Source organism: Rhyacophila brunnea, unplaced genomic scaffold (genome assembly GCF_057557595.1).
Source record: "Rhyacophila brunnea isolate RB1 unplaced genomic scaffold, BYU_Rbru_1.0 scaffold_24, whole genome shotgun sequence".
Classification (NCBI taxonomy): domain Eukaryota; kingdom Metazoa; phylum Arthropoda; class Insecta; order Trichoptera; family Rhyacophilidae; genus Rhyacophila; species Rhyacophila brunnea.
This window is the reverse complement of record NW_028232904.1, coordinates 20,107,803-20,123,610: the sequence shown is the minus strand read 5'-3', so window position 1 is coordinate 20,123,610 and position 15,808 is coordinate 20,107,803. Positions and strand designations below refer to the sequence as shown.

Below are 15,808 nucleotides of genomic sequence, written 5' to 3'. Positions count from 1 at the left end.
AAAAATTATGTTGTTTTATATTTTTCTGATGAACAAATTTTCTTAAGCATTACTGGGTTTGCTTTTAAATAAGAATGAAATTCTTGTGCAGGATTTCTTAAAATTGATTTTAATTAACAACATCGCTTTATGAACTGCGACTTGCAATTGCGTTTTTTCGGTCGTCCACAACTTGTTCATCTGTGAAAAAGACCCTTTCTACGGGTGCATTAGTTCCGGGCAGACATAAAATGTATTCAATAATAAATTATACGAAAGTTTTTATGATTTAAATTATTGGTGCGAAAGTGTTGGAACAATTCCACCCAATGACTTTCGATTGAAACGTTCCCAATGTTCCATTCTGTCACTTTTTGCGGTGTAATATAGTTAGTAATATAATAAGTGAATATTCATCAAATACTTCTGTACCTTGGTTACAATTAATAAATCCCTTTTGAATCAATATAGGTATCCATTACACCTTGAATTTCTTCCCACGTACCTAGATATTTTGGTTAAATCCGCCCATTCAAATATTTCTAATTCTTCTCAAATTCTCAATATCGCTGGCACCTCCATGGGCTACGCTAAATTCTGTACGACACTTTTCACATCTGACGTCCGATGGAGTAATACTTTGCTTTACAAACGGGTACTTAGTTTGTAAGTTAACATTAAAAGTGCACGTCCATTTAGGCATTGTTAAAATGAAGGGTTCACATAAGTGAGTTGAGTACAATAACACAGTCACGTCAATAAAAAAAATCAATCGTCAAGAAATATGTGCGAGCTGTCAACGTGTACTCGCAAACGGGAGTGAACTGCGGGAACTGCCGAATTCTACAAACATAAATGTGTGTGTATGATGTTTTGCGCATGCACATGCGCATGACTCGCCACCCCCGCGCTATAGCCATATGCGCCGATACACACTGTATGTAGATGAGAAATCAAGCTAGTCGATTTTTTGCACTTTTTTTAAAAATTGTTACCGTGTGTTGCTCTCTTTTTGAAAACGGGACATTTCGACGTCCCGAAGCTGTGCTTGGGGACAACGGAACAGGCTACCTAAAAACGGGACAGACCCGTTCAAAACGGGACATATGGTCACTTTAGGCATAATACACACGGTTATACGTTCGAGCTTTGCAAGACGCTGCCGCGCCGCGCCCGCCAAACCACTACGGCTGAGCACTAATAGATTTGTAAAATACACGTAGCTAATAATATATGAACATAAATAAATGCATTAAATAAAATTATTGAATAATTTGACAGAATTTAAAAATTGATAATCCATAAAATAAAAACATGGAAGTAAAGAGAAAGTTGAGTGAATACATTGAATGCTAAAGTTGGCTAACTTCGCTGTCAAATTAGTTGAAGCTAACTTCGTTCAAGTCAGGTTCGCCAACTGTTCTTTCCGGATTTTGCAATCTCGTTGCAGGTCGGCTAGTCAGTCATGTCGTAAGTATTTTTCAAATTAATCTTCTTAAATCATGTCAATCTATAAATATTTCGCCATGATATTGAAACTATCATCACAAATGCAATGAAAGGAACCAACAGGATTCCATATTTTTATAGCAAGTTTTATTTTTACAAATCTGTCAAGTGTCAATATTTCTTAGGTTAGGTTGCTTTTTCCACACTTGTGGCAATCTACTCGGATAAATGTCTCTATATTCTGCTCTCTTCGTATGTGCGTCCCTGGTCTTTTTTATGTATAATGTCACAGTCCTTGATTTACTCGATTAATAAATTGACAGTTAATATGGCAGTTCACTACTGTCTTGTTGCAATTCATAACATTTCAATCTATTTTTTATTTAAATGCATATCTGATGTAAATACAGTCTTATCGAGACTAATTCTTCGAAATGTAAAAGCGCCTTTGACAAAAATGACTGCCGATTAGGTACCTACTTCTTACTTGTCATTGTAGAATTTTATGATTCAGGTGTGACTTGTTCTTGTTAAATCGATCCCCCAATTGTTTATTACACTTAAACAAACAAATAAAATTACTTACATCAAAACTGTCTCAGTGCCTCAGGTTATTTAATGTTATAATACAAATGTGTGTATTTTTGTTTTACAACATGCATTGAAAACATTCTTTATACAAAGCTGTCCATGCTTGACAAAGCTAAACGTTCGTGTGCATACACAGCTATATTTTTACATGCATAAAATTCCCGATATTAAAAATATACTCGCAAAGTATCTTTTTTGTCAATTTGATTATAAAAAAATGGGCCTGAAATAGAAATGGCCCCCATAAATTAAAATATTATTAAATTGATAAGCTGTGTAGCGAGCAGCCGTATAGTTTAGGTGACCCTGATCTAACTGAATGCTCTTCAGCCGAATAATTAAGAAATTTATTGGAAAGGCTAAACATTACTTTTGTGTTCTAGGTCGAAGGTATCAAGAGACACTCTTTATGAGTGTGTGAACGCCACACTCCAGCACTGCAAGGACCACAAAAAGAACTTCCTGGAGACTGTGGAGCTCCAGATTGGCCTGAAGAATTATGACCCACAGAAGGACAAGCGTTTCTCCGGCACCGTCAAGTATGTTCCAACCTGATGATCAGGTAGTCGGTCAACACTGACGGACCTTTATCCAGGGTCTTAAAACAATTGGAGAGGTGTGGCTTCCGCCCACCGAACACTTTATTTGCTATATTTAAGTGAATGGGTGTTTACAGTAAGTAATTGATTAGGAATTAACTGTAGTTTTCTCTGGATTGTTTTTAGTAATTTTTGGTTTTCTCTTGAATAATTGGATTGTGTAATAGGTACTCAAATTACATTAGCAGGCTCGACAACTCACATCGGCTGTTTGGCCTGATACAGCAATGTAGTTTTGAATCCTTTTGGTCAAGTCATGACAAATTGAAACATTTCTATTTGAGCATGATCTAATTGTGACTATCGGTTTAGTATTAGGCACCACACGCAGTGTCGCTTGTCAATGCTGTCATTTTGACATTTGCTTTTATAATGGTGGTCATCTGGTTATTCATTATTTTAACAGACGTAAAATGAAACAAAATTTATATGCTAGTAAACCAGTAATTTGTTACTTGGTTCCGGCTTCATTTCCAACTTAAAACTCCAGTTTAAATTACGGTAGAAATTAAAATCATCTTCATCGTCAATTCCAGACATATTTGAAATTATCTGCAAAAAGGACATTTACCTCAGTGGCTCAATAAACAAGCACTCACCTGATAGCACTAATTATAACACAACATATGGACATTGATGATTGGTGTTGTGTTTATTCAGGTTGAAGTACATCCCTCGCCCCAAGATGCAGGTGTGTGTTCTGGGAGACCAGCAGCATTGTGATGAGGCTAAGGTCAACAACATCCCGTGGATGGATGCTGAGGGTCTTAAGAAGCTCAACAAGAACAAGAAGCTCGTCAAAAAACTAGCTAAGAAGTAAGTATATATAACCCACTACATATTAGCTGCAATAGAACTCCATTGGTACTTGTTTGTTACTCCACCCTATGGATATTAGTTGTTTATGCCAATATTGAATGACATTGGCGGTCCGTGTGAGCAGTCTGAGTGTGACACAATGTGTGTTTTTTTCAATTGAACGACCCATCATTATTTCTTTGAAGTTTATATTAGGCGTGAGTTTGTATGTATTGTAATTCACATATTAATAAAATAACAATATTAACTTTTCAGATACGATGCTTTCCTAGCGTCAGAGTCCCTGATCAAACAGATCCCACGTCTGTTGGGCCCCGGTCTGAACAAGGCCGGTAAGTTCCCTGGTCTCCTCTCTCACCAAGAGTCCATGACAATGAAGGTTGATGAGGTCAAGGCTACCATCAAGTTCCAGATGAAGAAGGTGTGTACAGATTGTTATCTTTACTGACATCATTTTCTAAAATTATTATATAAAATTGAAATGACTGAAAATCCAATAAGTGGGCAGGATAAATTTATTGTTTGTGGTCAGTATCGGTGTATGTTAACATCGTTCCTGTCATATCGGCTTGTCTCGCTTAGTCCTCTTTCTTGGTAACCGACTCAAATTATTGCATTGTATTCACGTTGTGCTTACATTATTACTATAAAAGTTATCTACTACTTTCCTTCCTTAACGGAGCTTATAAGCCTCTGGAGTTGGGTTATACTAAGTAGCTTCTTTTGAGGAACCATTATTGCCCCATTTGGTCCTCGCTCTGGAATTTTTTATTTCATTTTTCGCTCATGACTAGGGATTCAAAGTAAATATTTTAAATCTGCTGATATTGTCATGTGGAATCTTTTTTTTCTTCAATCCAAAAATAAAGGTTGTATTAAAAAAATAATGAATGTTTGTGTCTTTCCATAGGTGTTGTGTTTGTCAGTGGCGTGCGGCAATGTGGCGATGAACCCTGATGAGCTAGCGCAGAACGTGCATTTGGCTATCAACTTCCTCGTCTCCCTGCTGAAGAAGCACTGGCAGAACGTCAGATCCCTGCACATGAAGTCCACCATGGGACCGCCCCAGAGACTTTACTAAAACTTTATGTTGACATTTTTACAACCTCAATAAAAAACATCTGAAAATCTTGAATAGTTTTGTTTTATTCATTATCCCTAATTACATTGATATATTATAATAAATGTCTTATAAAATAATAATCGACTACACAAAAATGATAATAACTAAGTCTGTCCGATTAATGGCTTTCTGTTGAATAGCAGCTTAAAAACTGGTCTATTGCTGGGAGCCCATGGCCGCGCGGCATAAGTGTTTGACTATAAAGCTGTGGGTCCCAGGTTCGAATCCTGGGTCTGGCAAGTACACATTGTTTTTTAATTTGTGTGGTCAGGGTATGGACCTAATAGGTTGAGCAAGTGGCCGACATCCATTTCTCGTAAAAAAAAAAAACAAAAAATCTGTCAATACAAACCCCAGAGGCCCATATGATCCTATCAGGATCAGACATGGTCGAAAAAGAAAAATTGCTGGGAGCGAGATTTGTAGTAGGTGTTCTATCTGATGTTACTGTATATAACATTTTTCTGTTTGGAACTGGAACTTCTCGTAAAAACAAAATCTGTTAATACAAACCTCCATTCTGTGGAGGCCCATATCGTCTTTTGTAAAAAGGGCGAATCAACCATTTTGGCGAAATCGAGATTTTAATGAAAATACAATATGTCCCCTACTAGCTTTGTTGTGTAAAAACAGCGAATTTTGTATCTCCACCGGAAAGTACTTAAAAACGATAATTATAAGGGCGAATATCCATTTAGTATTACGAATAAAAAGCGAATGTGACATATTAGGCCTTTGAAAATATTATATAATAATGACTATTCTTTCTAAGCTTTATTATAAACTTGTTAGATATTTATAATCATCCACAGGTAATAAACAAATAAATGTCAAAAGTTAAAAATCCTGTAAAATAGCAGTTTGGTTAATTCGCCCTTTTTACAGAACACCGACGATATGATCCTATTAGGATTGGACATGGTCGAAAGAAGAACAAAGTTTAGCCAACAGGTTATCGAAATCTGAATGTATCAAGTGGAAGAATCTTTGGACAGACTTGTATTGAAGCAAAGACCCGTACAGGGTTGTATTGCAACAAGGAATATATTTTTTCATTCAATGAATAATAAAGATTAGGAGTGGTATTTTGATTATTGACATACCTATTGGACAAAAAAAATTGAAAAACGCGTATCAGCTGCACCCAAACCTGATTATTTTACAAAACAGAATCTTTTCTTCGACATAATTGTCACCTGGGGATTACTGTATATAGGTAAAGACAATATTCATTTGGACAAAAAAACTAATAAAACTATTTTATGCTTGGTTATAAAAAATATGGCCACAGTCTGTCGCTAAGTTAATTGGTTGACGGAATTCTTATCGCAAGATACCAGCATCGAAGACTGCTCATTGGGCAGAGGTGAACGCTTATCGCAAACGAAATGAATAATACACAATTAAGACATAGCTCGATTTGTTATAATTTACTTACAGTCTAGCAATGATTCGGAAAAGCTTCCCCAAACGGTAGGTATATCTTGAAACCTAGCAATTGGCTAAAAGCAACCATGTGACCTGCATTTGAGCAATGAAGTGTTGGAAAGTTGAACTTATTTAGATTTATAGTGTATTCTACTTGGGAAGAGAATTTTTTTTACAGATGAAGGAACAAAAATTGAGGAATTCAGTTATATTAAAAACTGTTAGAATATATTTCTAATACCTACTAATTATTGTTAACTAACCCTACCGGCATTGACATACTGTGCTGGTAGATAGGTCGTGCGTTGTTTAGGGCAAGATATTCTAAGAGGAGGGAATATGAACAATACAATTTTTTGTGGTAGATTACTTACTTACTAGATTTGGAAGAATCATTTCTGCGGAGTGCTGAACCGCCCACCCCCTTTGGATCCGTTTGACATATCTGCGGAAGCTTTACTTTTGGACATTCCCCGAGCGACCGACATTTCCGATTGCCCGCCCACGCACACCGAGATAAAATTGGCTGTGAAAAGGCTCAAGAACGGAAAGCCACCGGGGGGAGACGGGATTCATCCTGAATTCCTCAAGTACAGCTTGAGCGCAATCCTGCACCCTATGTTTCATCTGATGACAAAGGTGTGGGAAGAAGAGCGCTGCCCAAGGGACAGGGTGAACGGTGAAATTATCACACTTCTTAAAAAAGGTGACCCTCTAAGCTGCGACAATTACTGAGGCATTACGCTACTCAGTGTTCCGGGAAAGATTTTGGCAAACATCATTTTGATGAGAATAAGGGACACAATAATGCACGTCCTCAGGAAAAACCAAGCCGGGTTTCTACCTGGTCGAGCGTGTGCAGACCAAATCCACAACCTTCGATGTCTTCTCCAGCAGAGCCATGAGTTGAACAGTCCGATGGCTTGCTGCTTTGTGGATTATGAGAAGGCTTTCGACAGTCCGCACCGCCCCTCCCTCTGGATGATACTGGGAGCATACGGGATCCCTCCCAAGATCATTGCCATAATCAAAAGCCTGCACGAGAATAGCGAATGCTGTGTCAGAATTGGAGACACTGTCACGGAATGGTTCGGGGTCACGACCAGAGTCAGACAGGGTTGTGTCCTTGCACCGTTTCTCTTTATCATTCTCTTTGACTTTATACTACGGAAGTCAATACCACCCGACCGAGGCATACCTGTTACCCCCACGGTGAAGCTATGCGACCTGGAATACGCCGATGATGCTGTCCTATTCGACAACTCAATCGAGGGCATTCAAGAGACAATCGACAGGTTGCATAACAACTCCTCTCGCGTTGGTTTGAAAATCAACGCGAAGAAAACCAACGTCTTGTGCAATAGTACCTGTCCTGATCCAGATTTCCCTCTGATTAGCGATGGACAAAACATCGAGAGCGTCGACAGCTTCAAGTACCTGGGGGTACACATCACGGGAGATGGCATTTTGCAGAAAGAGCTCGATATCCGAATGGGAATGGCTGGAGCAACATTCAACTCGATGCGAAATGTCTGGGACTCACGATTGTACTCGGTCAAAACCAAATGCCGCCTATTCGACGCTTGCATTCTGACGGTGCTGCTTTACGGTAGCGAATCATGGCACCTTACGAAGGCTCAGAGCAACCGTATACTGAGCTTCGAAAACAGATGTTTGCTACGAATACTGGGTGTGCGGTGGTATGACTTTAGGAGCAACGAGGAGATAAGAGAACGTACCAAGCAGCCTCTCATCACGCTGAAAGTGAAGAGGCGATGTTGGACCTGGCTCGGCCATGTGCTGCGGATGCCAGAAGAGAACTTTAACCTGGCTTGCCTGTTCTTCACGCCGACTGGATTCCGGCATCCTGGAAGGCCGCTAAATACAATCCAGAGTGTATACAGCGGAGCTACGGGATGCTGGTTTGACCTGGAACGAAGCAAGAAGACTGGCGAGCGACAGGGATTCTTGGAGGCGCCGCGTGGTGTCCATATGCTCCAGTTAAGGGGCGGATATGGGCAAAGAAGAATACTTACTTTATGATTAAGGCAATACTTCAGTTGAGGCATGGTCTAAAAAGATCGTGGCTAGGCGATGCGCGGATTGTGCAAATGACACGTGCCGAACGAAATATAATTTGTCATAAAAATCCAACATGTGTCCATTTAATGTTATGTTTATTGTTATATTACTAATAATAATAGTATATTCATTGACATGTTTTCTTTTTTAAGTACATACATATGTAAAGTTTTTTAGTCATCTTTACACGATTTAAGAATATTTTCATCCGAAGCCATGACAAAACAAATCGATGTGCGGACACCTCGACTGTCCGTCTCCGATTGGCGACTAGTGAGAAATTTCGTCGCACCTGTTGAAAATTATTTGCCGTTTCACTGCGAAACGTCCTGTGAATGTTTGTAGTGATACACCCCTGTTACAGGCGGGCTTCTCCCGGTGTAAAATAATCATTTAGTAGCTCAAGTCGAAACGTAACCCTGACCTCTAGAAACGGCTTCATAAAACATCTAATCTGATTCCTTGCTCAACCACGTAAGTATTTTTTTTTAATTTAAAAAGTATAAATGATGATGGATGAAAGCGATAATTTTAAGACTAAATATAAGTATTTAAATATAATAAATTTTGCCGCGCATTGTGCATGAAATCCTCGCGCGCCGGCGCCAGGGTCAGGCTCGTGATTCGCCGAATCAAAGATCACGCGATAAAATTTGGCCAATCACGAGAGTCCTTTTTGCTGGATGGCGTCGGTACGAGGAATTAGTGAGCGTCCCTTTTTCAACATGTACGGACCTGCGAAACTTATTGTTAAAACAAAATATGTAAACGTTTAAAGAAAATGTAAAATATAAACAATATCACGTTACGAGCACGAAGGACTGTGTTTTATTTACACTCCAATCGTTTATATCTTTTTTTTTGTGAATCCGGGGTTCGATGGACACCTGAGCTAGCCGCTGGAACCCCGGGGATCTCAGTAGATTACAATTTTAAAGATTTTCTATGCATATATTATAATATTATGTTTTGGATATCAATACAGAAATTGCAGTAGGTAATGAATTTAGATATCATTTGCAACTTATAGTAAGGATCAGCATTTTGTGTTTGCTCATGGTCGACTCTGCTCAGGTATGTAACTGTCGACTGCTTAGCACGGCCATTTTGTAATCTATCACCCTGGACCAGGGATTTCCAACCCTGTGCCCTTGAGCACTTTCGCGTGCGTCCACAGACTTGTTTTTATTATTATTTTCATGACAATACAATAATTCAATGACAAAGATCCCATTGATTAAAACAACATCATTTATTAATCTTATAATTTTACGTTCAAATATATTTTTATTGACAAAAAACGTAATTACACATTTATAATTATTATCTGTTTCATTATATTATTTAACAATGCTTTTACATAATATTTAAAACTTAATACATAGGTACACTATGAATTATCATTAAAAAATAGAACTAATATTTATTTGTCAAATAATATATCTGCTAAGTTATGTAAGTTTCATTGGAAAAAATGTACCCGCCATTCCATTTTTGGCTATAAATTTAATGTGCTCCTGGTAAAAAATAAGGTTGGGAACCCCAGGGCCTGGATCTTAATGTGTGCAGTCAAGTAGGGGTTCTGTGAGATTAAAAAAAATGTCTCGAGGGTTCCGTTAAACAAAACTGGTCAGGAATCACTGGATATAGTAGTGCAGCAATTAATTTCATATTTGTCTTAATTTAAAAAAAATTTAACAAACTTTTAATTTGTGGAATTAAATTCAATTAAAGATTTGCGGACAAATATTCCAATATTATCAAAATCAGGGAATAAAAAATTAATAGGAAGCGACTTACTCGAAAGGGTGTGGAAACAGTTTTGAAGCAGGATCCACTTTATTATTTCAGGCAATGAAACCAATGGACACAAAAAATTTCCACAAATATTGGGTGTGCATTATGTTTGTGACAAACTTTAATGCATTTTATTATGAGACAGGCGTAATTATTGAAAATAACACATTTTTTAACACGTGTTATCCCATAGTTTTCCACACCCGAGATCCGTAGACTGTTATACCACAACCGGTAGGGTAAGCCAGTTCCCATTAATTTTGTGTTCCCTGATCATAATATAATAAATATCTTCAGAATGGGCTTCAGAAAGTTGTAGAACCACTGAAAGAAAATAATTAAAAAAAAAAAAAGAAAAATAAGTTTTTCTTGTGAGAAATTCTTATTTACTTCGTATTTTAAAATGGAAACTTATTTTATTGTGGGTTGTCTATGTCGTTTCCACGAAACGAAAATTGAACATTAGTTATATTGTTTATCTTGACTAATTTAAAAAACATTACTAACGCTCTTCGCTCCGGGATCCATACTATCGTCGCCGAATTCCGAGGACATGCTATCGTCGTCAGCAGGCAATTGGTCTTCATCACGATTCTCTACGTCGCTGTCTGTATTGATGGAGCTCTGCGATGGAATCAGCTCTCCCTGCAGATTTTTGTTCTTCAAGTTGCCCATCCAGAAGGCGGCGCTGCACTTGTTGGCAGTGAGGGCCGCCTTGACCTTATATACCAGCGTCTCCAGGGTCTGTTTCATCTGAGGCAGATACGCGGCGAGCACGGTGTCTTTTTTTATTCTTGAGTGACAGTGCAGGGTGTGCAGGAACCTCGTGCTGTGTTGGAGTGTTCGTAAGATGTCCACGACGGAATCTGTCTCATTGCGCAGTTTCATTTCCATCATCGGCATACCCTGCGACAGGAACAGTCTAAATATCGGTATAGACTTCTTCAGGAATGTCAATAAATTCGAACGATTTTCTTGCGTTTTTAAAATCCCTGTCAACGCCTTTAAAGACAGCGCTACGTTCTTCCACAGATCCAAATGTTGACTGTCACTCAAACCTTTACTGAGTTCAATTTTAGTCGCTTCGTATAGAGCTCCGCAAGTAGCACGGAATAGTAAAGCAAAATTTAATTTGTTTATACACTGGAAAGTGTTCAGGACGTGCGTTTTCATAGACAATTGAGGTGCCTCCTCTTTCAATTCTAAAGAGAGCGATTTGATCATTTCTACATCGGGTTTGGTGAAATATCCACCCAATAACGTATTTACATGTTCATTATACGCGAGGCCTTTTTCTGGAATACCGCAAGCATCGTTCCACGTTACCGAAAGCATATCCAGAGACAAGTTTACCATTTTTTTATGAAGGCTGTTATCATCTGTTATATTGGTGATAGTTTTGAAGAAATGAAATAGACCAACAGCCGTGGATATCAAAAGACACCAGTCTTTATAGCGGAGAATATATACTGAAGTTTCGCTCAGTAATTCTTTGATGATTGATTTTTTACTGTTCTTTGGATCACGACGGCTCGCTAGTATTCTTAAGCCTTGCTTCAGCCCGTCGACGTTATCACTGTTTCGTAATCCTTCCCAAGAAAACATAATATTCAGTACATTGAACAAACTTCCGAGGCACATTTGCGAAAGAGCATTTTTCTCGGTGAATATTCCGATGGCGTCTCTCACCCCATCGTTTGCATCCAGATTCTTTTGTATGTCTCCGCCGATGATTTCCATAAAATAACAAAGTCTCGGTAGTATGTCCAAACAGATGGAAAATACTTGCGTCGGTTTTAGATGGCTTTGAATTTTAACGACAGGTCTTCCCGGAAATCCTTTCTTTTTTCCGGCAGATAAAACCGCTGATAACTTTGGAGTGATTTCTTCAAGCAGTAAGTTCAATATATTCAGGGTAAATTTGGTATTCGGAGTGGATAGAGAATCTTCCGTTTGCATATCAATAGATAATTCTTCTTTGAATAGAATTAAAGCTTCAAAATCGATCGCTCTAAATAAATTAGCGTTCAATTTACAATTTTTACCGTTTGATTCCGAACTAGACGGCTGGACAATCGCATCGGAAGCGTCCAATTGACTCTTTAAAGTGGCGGGCAATACGGAAATATCATTATCCTTGTCGACCTTCTTCTTTTTACCTTTACCTTTCTTTACTGGTTTCTTCGCTTTGATTTCCTTCACGATGACAGCTTTATTTTTACCGTTGATATTCATCGCAAACGAACTGATCGGCGGCTTGTATTCGATGTTTAAATCTCCAATGAATCGAGCCAGTCTCCTTTCGAGATCGACTAAGCCGTTGAGTCTCTCGATGACTTTTTGTCTCAGTGACGTATCCGGTTGCGTGCAAAACGCTGTAATCAATTCTCTGAACCAATTTATGCAATGAAAATAAGAATCCAACGCGAGAACCGCACATTCGGGTTCGAAGTCCTCCAGACCGATGTCCGGATCAATGGTAGGCATCAAAATGCCGCATCCTAATAGAGCGTCAATGCTGGAAAGATCTCCGTTATTTTGTTTCGTGTGAATCAGCCTCGTGATTCTGAACAGCGACGAGAGAATTTTTATGTCACAAGTCGAGACATCGTCTCCCGTTGCTGCCTGGACAATATTTAACGCTATCTGGTCACCTTCTTCTTCAGATATGTTTAAACAAAATTGTACGGATATTGGCAAACCTCCGATAGCCTTCGGAAGGGAATCATTTACATCAATAATAAAATTATTTTGAAAATCGTTTGTGACATATTCGGATAGCCAAACGAGGAATTTTCCATCCATATGCTCGCATCGCTGTAGCACCGATGCTAATTCGTCGTAGAAAAGGGACACTGTCTCTGGAAACTTCGACGTGCTCTTTGTTATTGATACAATCATTTGGGCGGCTTCTTTTGATGGTCCATCGGGGAGGCTGCTCAATTCCGAGTACGATGTATCATCTGGAGGATCATCTCCACTGTCTCCGGAGCAGACTAAATGTTTTACAGCCATTGTTCCGCCGATAATTCCTCGGCTCTTCACTGTCAGATTGGAACTGCTCAGCTGCTTTCGAATAAGCATGTGAACGTCATCTTGCAAGAAAGAATTCTTGACCCCAAACGCCAATCCGCATAGTAGATCCATGACTTGGTGCAGTTCTTCAGAGTTAAGGTTTTCCAGGGCGTTGACGAGAGTCAATATCTGAATGGAGTGCGGTTTTAAAGCGGTAATATCTTCAGTGGCAATTTTAGTCAACACGTTAAGAGAGTTGGTAATTATATTGTGGTCTTCGGAATACTCCTGCACCATTAGCTCTCCGATGATGTGACGCTGAGAGTCTTTGAGTTCCCTGAACATCAAGTCGAACCAATGCGCTCCGAATTCGACAACTGACGGTTCCGTTTTGGATTTCAAAAACGACCGAGCGATCTGCAGCATCTCTTTCAAGTATTCCCTGAGCACCGGTTTCATTTTTTTAAACGCCGCGTCCAACAAATCGCAGTTAAAAAGTGACGCTTTGATTCTTTTACGGAATACTTGATCGACCATTTTTTCTCGTGTCGAAGAAGTCGAATATATTACAAGCAACATTATAATATCAAGCGGTTTGTGATCGTCTTCGACTCTTATAAGGTTGATAACTTTCAGCCAATTATTAACGAGGCTTTTTGATTTTCCGACCGCCCTCTTTAAAGCGATAACCGTTAAAACTTGACTGCTGGATACGTCTATGGGCTGGGTACCGATGGCCGTCCAATCCAGACCGTCTCGGAGTCCTCGAATCAGGTCTAATTCGTTTGCATCGGCGGAGCTACCCATCAGAAAAAAATTCACCAAATTCGGGAAGAAATTCGGAGGCGCTGATGTTTTCAAAATTGCCAGCATCTGATTTTGGACCCTGTCTCGTAAATCAGGAGGCAACGACAGATATGACAGGCAATCCAAGACCGCCGGAGTGAGCTCAACGTCCTCGTTTAAGTATTTGCTCAATTCCAGAGCAATACTTTCGTGTTCCAATCTCGCTACAATGTCAGGCAAACATGTTATTATTTCCAAACGAGTATTGTGTGTTGCGATATCCAGTAATTCTAGCAAACCTTTGATGATTTTGGACTCTGCAGTAGACGAATCGAAAAATATTAACGGTTTTAAAGTCATCTGTAACATAGCTGGTTTGTCATCTATTGCAAATTCCACGGCGCGTTCCATAATGTAGTCAACTAATCCATCTTGCAAGCAAATTACGCTTAAAAATAAACGTAAAACACTGTCTTGAATCACGTTATTCTCTGATATGTCTTCATTGACGACTGTGACGTTTTGGATTAAGAAGGATTTCAATTGTTCCGGGGTTTGACTACGATTTTTTAAGCCCTTCAAGAACTCTGCGACATTGCGTGGAAAATCGACGTTGTTCTCGAGCGTACACTTGAGATTGCTCAAAAACGTCATAGGTTTGCATGTCATGTTGTGGTTCCCGTCGTGTTCGCTCAGAGTTAGGCCCGATTTATCAGTCAAGTCTTCAAAATAAGTAGTAGCGAACGGTTTCACAGCTTTTGACTTATCCATTTTCAAGCGTTTGGATTTGGAACACTCGGGCAAGTTGTCAACATTAGATTGTGAATTTTGACTTTGCACACGAAGCGGTGACGATATTGCCTTTTCTGATTTATCTGCAGCACTGTTTTCCCCACTAGAGTTCATACTCAAGAGATTCGAAGCGCTCGTAGACGATTTAGATTTTCTTTTATACATTTTTATTTTTCAACTTCACCGCAAGTTCAGACTTGAAACTTGATTTGACAGCCCGCCAATGATACCAATAACATTGGAGTGTGACCAGTGTTGCCATATTTTGAAAGTGGAATTATAGTACAGTGCATTCAAAATTATAGTATTTCGGCAAAAAATATAGTACGCGTTGAGTGACCAATAATTTTCTGCATTTTCAAAAAATTAAACGTGGGGTAATTAACGTCTTGTTTTTTTTAGACAAAATATCCATGAAGGGTAATTAACGTCTCGTTTTTTAGACAAAATTCAAATGTTAAGTCAATGATTTCTAAACTTTATGTTACTACGCCTCCCTTTTAAAAAAATCTAATCTAGCCGCCTCCCCCCCCCTCGTATTTCATTAAATAATACAGACACCTTAACGATGTACCTACTTTTATTGAAAAAAAAATAAACAAGATTTTACTACTTATATTACATTCATTTTTGACGAATGTGCTTGTTTATTAGCACAATAAATGTCAATAGAAGTCAATCCAAATTCATCTTCGTTCATTGACAAATGGATTCTATTATGGACCCCACTTCCTGAAACGGACCCTCCGGGTCAGGATTTTTCAATCACATACTAAAAAAAAGTAATACCTAGTCCCAAAACAAAGCAGCTTATTTTTTGCTATTAATAAAATAATGTGAAAAATACATTAGCAAACTAACCAAGAACTTAGTAAATAGATTTTTGTTTGCTTCAATATATCTGGCATAGAAATCATTTACAAGTGGAGATATTATGGCGAACTTTTTTTTTGTCATTTTGATTTCGTAAGCTCCAATATTTTATGAATGCCTTCACTTTGTCGTTTTAAATCAGTAAATACATTAGTGGTCCTTGGATTGATTTATTCACTCTTTTTTTTTATTTCAACCAAATAGACAAGTTTAACAACAAAATTATCGTTCCTAAACAAATTAGCCTCTCAACATTATGATTAATTTGACCCTTCTAATTTTTTTTTACGAGATAACCATTGCCCTTCACAATAGTATAGAAGTGAGGGATTATAAAATTAATCTCCATATTTGCAGAAAGGTTTGCAAACAACCTTTTATAGGACTGTTTTTTTTTGTGTAGTTTATAACAAGCGGCCGTTTTATAAACTATGCTTTTGCAAACTGCAAACCTGTGGCTACATTAATTGTGTTA

At 38.5% G+C, this 15,808-nt stretch overlaps 2 protein-coding genes across 2 annotated transcripts; one reads left to right on the top strand and one right to left on the bottom strand.

Moving 5' to 3' along the window:
* Positions 1 to 1,401: 1,401 nt before the first annotated feature.
* Positions 1,402 to 4,572, top strand: RpL10Ab (ribosomal protein L10Ab). Its single transcript, XM_085950986.1, has 5 exons — positions 1,402 to 1,449; positions 2,403 to 2,558; positions 3,279 to 3,434; positions 3,693 to 3,858; positions 4,348 to 4,572. Exons 1-5 carry the CDS (start codon positions 1,445 to 1,447, stop codon positions 4,516 to 4,518), a joined length of 654 nt encoding a protein of 217 aa, XP_085807112.1. The 5' UTR covers positions 1,402 to 1,444; the 3' UTR covers positions 4,519 to 4,572.
* A 4,731-nt stretch (positions 4,573 to 9,303) lies between these two features.
* On the bottom strand, positions 9,304 to 14,685 carry Fancd2 (Fanconi anemia complementation group D2). The gene has a single exon (XM_085951492.1). It carries the CDS (start codon positions 14,623 to 14,625, stop codon positions 10,357 to 10,359), a length of 4,269 nt encoding a protein of 1,422 aa, XP_085807618.1. The 5' UTR covers positions 14,626 to 14,685; the 3' UTR covers positions 9,304 to 10,356.
* Positions 14,686 to 15,808: the final 1,123 nt, after the last annotated feature.

Excerpts from the sequence above, each read along its gene's own strand:
- RpL10Ab (XM_085950986.1), top strand. Across the intron at positions 2,559-3,278 it reads CGTTTCTCCGGCACCGTCAA|GTTGAAGTACATCCCTCGCC; the intron begins GTATGTTCCAAC and ends GTGTTTATTCAG. Across the intron at positions 3,859-4,347 it reads TCAAGTTCCAGATGAAGAAG|GTGTTGTGTTTGTCAGTGGC; the intron begins GTGTGTACAGAT and ends GTCTTTCCATAG.
- Fancd2 (XM_085951492.1), bottom strand. The coding sequence starts at position 14,625 with ATGTATAAAAGAAAATCTAAATCGTCTACGAGCGCTTCGAATCTCTTG.